Raw genomic sequence first — 9,548 nt, 5'->3', positions numbered from 1 at the left:
CAGACGTCATTGAGGGGGATTAGAAAGAAGGGCGGAGAAGGCAATGGCAACCCACTCCAGTACTCTTGCCTGGAAAATCCCATGGACGGAGGAGCATGGTGGGCTGCAGTCCATGGGGTCGCGAAGAGTCAGACATGACTGAGCGACTTCACTTTCACTTTTCACTTTTATGCATTGGAGAAGGACATGGCAACCCACTCCAGTATTCTTGCCTGGAGAATCACAGGGATGCGGGGAGCTTGGTGAGCTGCCGTCTATGGGGTCGCACAGAGTCGGACATGACTGAAGCGACTTAGCAGCAGCAGCAGCAGAAAGAAGGGCAGAGGGTTTAAAAAGTCCTTTCCAGGAGTCTCAAAAATCATAACTCATAATCCATCAACTCTTCTGACTTTAAGGCTGATTCAGCTGTGCTAAGTCATTTCAGTCATGTCTGACTCTTTGTGACTCTGTGGACTGTAGCCTGTCAGTCTCCTCTGTCCGTGGGATTCTCCAGGCAAGAATACTGGAATGGGTTGCTGTGTTCTTCTCTAGTGGATCTTGTCAACCCAGGGATTGCACCCGCATCTCTTATGTCTACCTGCATCAGCAGATGGGTTCTTTACCACTAGTGCCACCTGGGAAGCCCAGGTTGAGTTAGTAGGGCTATTTAACAAATTTTCTAGTTCATATTGAGGAGCTAAACAGAACTGTCTTGTCTCTTCTTGCTTCTGTGGTCTGAAACTCATTTCCCTTGGAAAATTTTTACTCTGTGAACATTTATACTTTGAAACACCACTCTATTTTTCTAATTGAGATATAATTGACATAGAACATTGTATTAGTTTCAGGTGGGCAACAGCCAAACTCCCTATCCTAATCTGCAAGGTAGGCATGATTTCCGAGTATGTTCCAGTGTTGCCTGTCTCTCTAGCGTAGTCTTAAACCATGTCCCCTTTGTTTAATCAACTTCAGCCTCTGATTTTTATTCTTTGCACTCACCAAGTTATTTTGTGCCTTAGATTTTTACACATGCTGTTCCCACTCCCTGGAAAGGTCTTCCCCTGCATTTTCCATATCTAATTCCTTCATGTTCCATAGATACTAAGATAAAATCACTTCTTCAGAGAGATCTCCATTGATTATCCTGTTATTTATTTTTTCTATCTCAATTTTATCCTTATGTGTATGCTCAGTCGTGTCTGACTCTTTGCGACCCCATGGACTGTAGCCCTCCAGGCTCCTCTTGTCCATGGAATTTTCCAAGCAAGAACACAGGAGTGAGTGGATTGCCATTTCCTCCTTTAGAGCATCTTCCTGACCCAGGGATCACACCCTTGTCTCCTGTATTGGCAGGCGGATTCTTTACCACTGTGCCACCTGGGAAACTCCAATTTTATCCTTATTTTTCTTCAAAAATTTAAAGAAACAAGCACACATATGCTGCTTGAAAGCAGAAAGTGTTAGTTGCTCAGTTGTGTCCAACTCTTTGTGTCAGTATGGACTGTATAACCCACCAGGCTCCTCTGTCCATGGAATTCTCCAGGTAAGAATACTGGAGTGGGTTGCCATTCTCTTTTCTAGGGCATCTTCCCATCCCAGGGATTGAATCTGGGTCTCCGGCATTGCAGGCAAATTCTTTACTATCTGAGCCATCGGGGAAGCCCATATGCTGCGTATTAGGTATCAAATACTATTCACAGCAATCTCACTAGTTGATTAATTTATTATTCCCTCTTTAAGGATGAGGCAACTGAGGCACAATAATGAGTAAGTGGCGAATTTGGGTTTTGCCCCAAGCCAACCAGCTTGTGCTCTTAACCATTTATGCTGTATTCTGCCTGTCAATAGGGGAAGGCAATGACAACCCACTCCAGTACTCTTGCCTGGAAAATCCCATGGACGGAGGAGCCTGGGTAGGCTGCAGTCCATGGGGTTGCTAAGAGTCTGACATGACTGAGCAACTTTCACTTTCACTTTTCACTTTCATGCATTGGAGAAGGAAATGGCAACCCACTCCAGTGTTCTTGCCTGGAGAACCCCAGAGACGGGGCAGCCTGGTTGGGCTGCTGTCTATGGGGTCTCACAGAATCGGACACGACTGAAGTGACTTAGCAGCAGCAGCCTGTCAATGTCAAAATTTGGAATTATTGTATTAATTTCCTTCTGTTGTTGCTGTTTTTTTATTTACGTTATTCTTTCTCTGTCCCTCCCAGAACATAAATTCTGTGAGTCAGGGATATTTGAGCATTGACATCTTATTGGTCATTGATTTCACAAGGCTTAACTGTAGTACCTTGGACACAATGAGTACTTTATAAACATTGGTTTAATCACTGAATGAATGAATGAGAGCAAGAGAAACCAATATTCATGCTGACAAAGTTGGTGAAAGGTTGGTTTGAGGTGGTGGTGGTGGCAGTTTAGTTGCAAAGTCATGCCAGGCTCCTCTGTCCATGGGATTTCCCAAGTAAAAATACTGGAGTGGGCTGCCATTTCCTTCTCCAGGGGGTCTTCCCAACCCAAGGATCAAAACCATATCTCCTGTTTGGCAGGCAAATTCTTTGCCACTGAGCGACCTGGGAAGCTCTGGTTTGAGGTACTAGACCACAAAAACACAACTTTTAAAAATATATTTGTTAGAAAGTATCATAAATGATTGGAGGCTGCAAAGATAAATATGAGGGAACTGTGCTTCTACAAATGATTTAAGAAATTATTTTCTGGGTACCTGACATTGATTTATATATACATATATATATGTATGCATGTATATATGATATGGGAGACAGAAATGGTAACCCACTCCAGTACTCTTGCCTGGAAAATCCCATGGATGGAGGGGCCTGGTAGGCTACAGTCCATGGGGTCGCAAAGAGTCAGACATGACTGAGCGACTTCACTTTCTTTCACTATGACACATATATGAATAAAGAGAGAAATACAACTGCAATACTGGAAGAGTATGATGTATAAGGAAATGCTTATTTTTCAAGTTAAATACTGACTTAGGATAAAAGTTGTAATCAAATCTTAAACTATTAAACTAGTATACATGTCTTAATGAAGTCAGGCTGAATATATTAACAAAACTGTATCAATCAGGAAAATGGGGCATAGGCAATGGGTGGCAATGGAAACTTAGGAAAGTTACAGAAGAAGACTCCATTCTTTGTTCTGTCCAGAGGAAAAAGAGACACAGCAATCTACCCTAGGTGTTGTGATCCCTTTGAAGAGCTGTGCTTATACTTTGGGAAGAAGGCAGTTTAGCTAACTGCAATTACAGGTTTCCTCTCCTTTTCTTCAGCAGTTCAAAGACATTCATCATTGTCACAGAGACTGGGCACTACAGGAGCACATGGGGTGGGGATGGGCTTCTTAACTGCAGTGAGATCAAGGCTGCAAAGCTGGAATAGAATTTATGGTGATCCAAATCCAAAACAAATTTCATGTATTTTCTTTTTCCTTTCCCTTCCCTTTCCTCCTCTCCTGCCCTTGCCTTCTCTTCTCTCCTTTCTTGATCAGATAATCACAAGAGAATATCTTGTAACTGTGAGCATGTGGAAGGAATCTCTTGTTTTGGTCTAGTTTTGAAGAATCACATCCAGAGAACCTGTTAATTAAGGCTTTATAAGGACACTGTCATTTGCTCCTCCTCCCACACCATCAACCGCTTTTTTCCCTTCACCTTGTATACAATGATGGGAGAGTCCTGCTTAAAGAGCAGCGTGTGCGTGTGTGTGTGTGTGTGTGTGTATTTGAACACCTCTTGGCCACTTAGAAACAACTCTGCAGTAAGTGTCACCAGGAGAGAGGGAAGAAACTGGTCAGGTCCTTGATCTATTGACTCCATAGCCTACTGCATGCTAAGTCACTTCAATCGTGTAGGACTCTTTTCAACCATAAGGACTGTAGCCTGCCAGGCTCCTCTGTCCATGGAATTCTCCAGGCAAGAATATTGGATTGGGTTGCCGTTTCATTCTCCAGGGAATCTTCCTGACCCAGGTATCGAACCCACGTCTTTTACTGCCACATCTCCTGCACTGGCAGGCAGGTTCTTTACCACTAGCTCCACCTGGGAAGCGCCTCCACAATCTACTAGTTACACAGAAATAGCTCATTTTCTGTTCCTATTGCTGCCTTTCTTCTTGGTTGTTCTCAATTCCCATTTCTTCTTCATTCTTTATTCTCTTTCACTCTGACCTTGCCTTCATTTCCTTTTGTGACTTCATTATCACTCATGTTGATTACAGTGGTCATTTTATGAGCATGTAATATATAGTTGTTGGTTTTGCATTAGTAACGAGTGAAGGTGAACAAACATAATGATTCAGGTTACAGCTCTAGAGTTATGATTAAATTTTGGCTTCATCAGTTAAGAGTTGCCTGACTTTGGGCCAATCACTCAAATTCCCTGTGCCTTTCTTTCATCACCTGTGAACTGTAATGGTCCAGACCTCAGAGTTGCTGTTAGGATGGGAGAGATTGCATGTACCATACTTAGAAGAATGCGTGGCACATGGTCTCCAGAACTATTAGCTCTTTTTAAGACTATTTATTGTAGGGTACTGTTGATACTATATAGAGGGAATTTCATGCAGTTTTCTTTTATTGAAGAATCCGTGAAGTAGAACTACTGGGGCAAGAAATAATAGTACCCAGAGGCCTACATTATATATCTTTTTCTAAGCAGTGATGTGATAAACTGGACACAGAAGGCTTGGGTGAGGGCAAACAATCTTTAGCAAAGGCTGTCCTGAGACAGTAAGGTTATTTGGAGAGAGCAGAGGTGAAGGATAGGGAAAGGAGCGGGCAGAAGGGGAGACGAAGGAGGCGGAAGGGGCGGAAGCAGGAACCTTGTGTGTGTGTGTCTGTGTGTGTGTCGGGGGGCGGGGGGCTCCTCGAAGGCTTTGGAAGCACAGCGTTTGGGTGCAGAAGACCGGGAAGGGTGCTGCGAGACCAGGAGGTCTGAAAGAGAATACTCGGGCCCCGGGCACGAGCGCGCTAGTTACCGTTTGCTTCTCTTCGAGGAAGGTACCGATTCCAGGCAGCTTCCTGAGCTTGGGCTCACGTCTCAGCGAGAGCCAGGCGCCTAAGCCACCCTCCGGGGCCTCGACACCCATCCGGCGGCCAGCCGGGCGGGCAGGGCCAGGCCGGGCTGGGGTCCCACCCCGCACGCGTCCAGCCTTCTCAGCCTCAGCCCCCGGCACCCGCGGTGCGGACCGGCGGGAGGCGCCTCCGGAGGTTTCCGTCTGGTCCCTCCCCCTCCCCCCGCGCCGACTCCGTCCGCCTCCCCGCCTCCCGCTCGGAGCCCCGGCCAGCACGCAGGGAGGGAGCGGGCCGACGCTGCATCATTCCGCACCGGCTGCGGCGCGGCCGGAGGGAGCAGGTGGAGCGGGCGGGCGCGGCGAGCCGGAGCGCGGGACCTGGGGAGACTGCAGTGACGCTGCCCCGAGACATGGCGGCCGCGCGCCTCTGAATAAGCAGAATCGGAGCCCCTTGCCGCCCCCGGCCGCCGCAGCTGGACCATGCCGCACCGCTGCTGACCGCAAGCAGGGTCCGGCCCGGAGGACACATGCCGCAGCAGCTGCCACCTCGCCGTTGATCCTCTCCCCTGCATTCTCCATGTTGCGTTTCTCGCCGGGTTCTCGGGCAGTGTAGCTGCGGCTGCCGGAGAGGCAATTTTTTTCCCATTTTCATCCTTCCCTCTTTAGTTCCTTCTCCCTTCCCCCGCCTGCTTTGCATCCATCTCCTCCACCCGGTTACCCCCTCCTACCTCCATCCACCGGGGCTATGGCCGCGGAAGAGGTATTGCAGACTGTGGACCATTATAAGACCGAGATAGAGAGGCTGACCAAGGAGCTCACGGAGACCACCCACGAAAAGATCCAGGCGGCCGAATACGGACTGGTGGTACTGGAAGAGAAGCTGACCCTCAAACAGCAGTATGATGAGCTGGAGGCTGAATACGACAGCCTCAAACAGGAGCTGGAGCAGCTGAAAGAGGTGAGTTGCCTGTCACCTCTTGCCCGCTCGGCCTGGTCCCCCCACCCTCGGCGCCCACTCATCATTTATAAAGTAGTCGGGAAGCTTACTATTGAAAGGACTGTTTCTTCACTTAGAACCCTTGTAGATAAGAGAAGATTGAAAGAGTCCATTGTTTTAGCCCCAAGAGGGAAATTGCCCAGGAAATGAATGTATAATCTGGAATTTGGAGGCGATGGCTGTTTGGCCTGTGGGGGAGGGAGATTCGTAAGAGTCCTCAAGTCTCAGCACTCAGAGGCGACATTCAGCCGGGTCGGAATGCATAAATCAAACTTCTCAAAACTGCTGTTACATCAAGCTCAGGTTTCAGTGACAATCCCATAATCCACAAAGGCTTTGTGTAGGTTTGTGTTGAGGAGCCACAGTTTCAAAGGATGTAGAACCTCAGCCTTCTGCTGAATGTAACCACTCCTTGATGCTTGGAAACTGTTATTAAGAGAATTCCCCGCCAATCCCATTTGAAAAAGAGTGAGCACTCTTTCTCCTTGGCTTTAGTTATTCTTGTCTGGCTGCAGGAGAAAAACAACTCTACTGCTGGGGATTGCTGCTGCCTCAATTTCCCCTCTGAGTGAGGATGGGCCATACCCAAAGTCTTATAAGGTCACCCTGACCAGGGAAAATTAACTCCCCTACAGATGGTCTGAAAGAATGGCATATATCAAATGCATGAGCAGCGGTGCATTTCAAATAAGGCTCTTCTGTTTTAAATGACTCTCTATATAAAACCAGAATGTCACAAATGGACCATGTATATATAACAGTTGTCCTCTTTAATCTTTTAGTATTGGCTTCTTTTAAAGACTAGCTAATGTTTGGGAAAAAAATATGTAGTGAATATACTTTGATTTCCTATCAAAAGACTAGAGGAATATACATATTGTTGAAGAAATTCAGTCTGTTTTACCCAATTCCTGAGGTACTATGTGTAGCATAAATGAAAATGTACACACTGCTTTTCTGTGTGGCACGTCTTTATTTTTATGTGCCCATTGGCATTTAAAATGTTAATTCTAATCTGGTATATAATGTTAATCATACATGTTTTTCTTATAATGTACTCAAACAGTTTCTCAGGGGCTGTTTTGTTTTGTAAGTGTGATCTATGACATATCTAACCAACCTGCCTTCTAATTTAATACATAATATGGAAAACATTTATACTTTCAGATATATATTATTTTTATTCTTATGCCAAAATGTCAAAAAAATAAATATATGGTAAAAACCGCAATTGGAAATCTGATTTTTTGTGTGTTAGGCTGTAAATTTCTAGTTTATGTTCTTTTGGTTTTGTCTTTTGTTTTTGTTTTTACCAAGTATGTGTTCTTAACTACAACTAGATTTAATGGTATTTTCCAACTTATATTAGGTCTTTACCTGATACGTTTAAATTCAATAATGCTAAATCTGGTGAAGTCAGGAAACAGGATGGTGATTGTAATTTTCAGAGGTGTTTTGATGTTGTCTACACTTATCAACACTGTTTTACCAAGACAAGGAAGTGCAAACCAGGCAATGTTAAGCCATCACCTCTTTGATAAAGATGGTAGACCTAATTTAATGAAATGGAATACAACCGTTAACTAGCTTTCCTGCTTGATTCAAGTAACCCTACTAGGGTTTTTCTGTGTCATTGCATTCAACATATATAGTAAACTTTAATGCAATTGTCTTTTGCCTTTACTAGACCGTGTGTTCTCTAGGCAAAGAATCTGTCTTAATTAATATTGCATCCAAAGTCTTTAACACAAAGCCCACCACATAGTGAGCATACAGTAAATATTTTATGAAAGAATAAATTTATACTGGAAGAATATATACTTTATCAAGCATTCACCAGTCCGTATTGGTTAGTGTCAGAGAAAGACTAAGAAAATGAGGAAGTATACGAAGTGACTAGTGTTAAAAGCTACCTGTATTACTTTCATCAGCATCATAGGAAAAATGAGGAAAAAATGTTTTATAAGAATAGTGTGACATTTTTCCTAATATAGAATAATGCAAATACCAATTACAATTTTTTTCTACAAAAATTGAGGTGTATTTTGTTCTGTATATCAGGAGATTAACAAAACCTTATCAAAATTGTTTTCAGCAAATGATACTTGTTTACATGTATATTTTGAGTTTGCATTTAGCATAAATGTAATTAAAAGTTCCCAGTGAACTGGCTTATACAATTATATAAAAGTATATTTTAGGGTAATAAAATTAATCATTATATTTGATAGTGAGACCTGTTATTTTGACCCTTTAAACATGATGTATCCTTTAGGTGGGAGTATTATTTAAATGAGCTAAATCAGTCTCAATAATATTTCCTGTATGAAAAGTAAATGTAAAATAATTGTGAAAACTAAAATATTGCAGTGATGATATCACATAGAAGCCATTTTTGGAAAACACATTTTGTTAGTGCTCTGATTTCTCAAAAGGAAGTTTTGTTCATTTGAAGGTATATATAGGAAATGATGTTGCTGCACTAAACTATAAAGCCAAGTATAAAATCTTTGGTTTATTTCCAAGCTGTTTCAACAGATATAATCTATTTAAAAGTAACTGGACCAGTCGACAGAAAAATACTGCGCTGAGTTCAAGTTGGACATCAGTAATTTGCAGTGTCGCGGCATGGCTCCGTCGCTACAGGCCATGTTGTTTTCTAGAGTCAGCACCAGCAATGCTGCTGCCCCCCTTTCCCAGGCTGGGTACAGTTCTGACTGTAATGCAAGTGAGCAGTATCGCTGAAGATGTGCAGAATCAAAGCGATTAATTCATTAGTTGTTATCTAGTTACGTTCTTTCCTAAGCCTGGAGTGCTCTTTGTCTTGGCTTCATAACATTAGGGCTCTGCCCTGTGCCTATGTGACTATTGTAGTTACAAAAGAACATACTTGAAGAAAAAAAAGTACTAATGCTGTGAAAAAAGAATGACTTCTGACATCATCATACTGCTCTCCTTTTCATTATCTTTGGAGAGCTGGACAAAATACATGTCCACTAAAATACTTGACCATGGCTTTATGATTTCACGGATAATGCTTGCTTTTCAGTGGCCTGAGGGCCTGGCTGGTTGTAATTTTGGGATGTGTGTAAATGAGCACTGTGCCTGTCACCCAGGCCAAAATAGTATCTGAAGAAGAGTCATGGTTCTAAAATAATTTGAAAATTAAACATTCATTAAAAAAAAAAAAACCCTAAAATTTAAGAGTTTTGTTTGTTTTTTGGCTTTAAAAATGTTTAAAATCTAGAGAAGATTTTTTTTTTTTTTAATGTAGAGAAGTTTTAAAAGATCCTCTTCGAAAGGAATGATTCAGCATTCCTGGTAGCAGTTTAGAAAACATCCATGTGACAACTTTAGAAAAGTTTTGCAGCTAGGTTGCCGTGCACTCTCTACTAAGAATCTTTACCTCATTTCCTCGTTTTGTCAGCCTGACGCTAAGGGTAGATACCCCATGCTGAGGGAGCACTTTGAGGACACAGAGCAGTTTTTCCTCTTATAGCCAACTTGACGCATTTTCAGGATTCTAA

At 43.1% G+C, this 9,548-nt stretch overlaps 1 protein-coding gene across 11 annotated transcripts in view; it reads left to right on the top strand.

The window, feature by feature from the left end:
* The first annotated feature begins 5,394 nt into the window (after positions 1-5,394).
* Positions 5,395-9,548, top strand: part of BICD1 (BICD cargo adaptor 1) — a 244,969-nt gene continuing 240,815 nt past the window's right edge. For all 11 annotated transcript variants that reach the window (XM_068969873.1, XM_068969870.1, XM_068969872.1 and 8 more), the window contains exon 1: positions 5,395-5,982. In XM_068969873.1, the coding sequence (XP_068825974.1) occupies positions 5,770-5,982 (213 nt within the window). In that variant the 5' untranslated portion in view covers positions 5,395-5,769. The remainder of the gene's footprint in view (positions 5,983-9,548) is intronic.

This window comes from Capricornis sumatraensis, chromosome 4 (assembly GCF_032405125.1).
Source record: "Capricornis sumatraensis isolate serow.1 chromosome 4, serow.2, whole genome shotgun sequence".
Lineage (NCBI taxonomy): Eukaryota > Metazoa > Chordata > Mammalia > Artiodactyla > Bovidae > Capricornis > Capricornis sumatraensis.
Note: the sequence above shows the minus strand (reverse complement) of the source record. Positions and strands in the feature narration are given on the sequence as shown.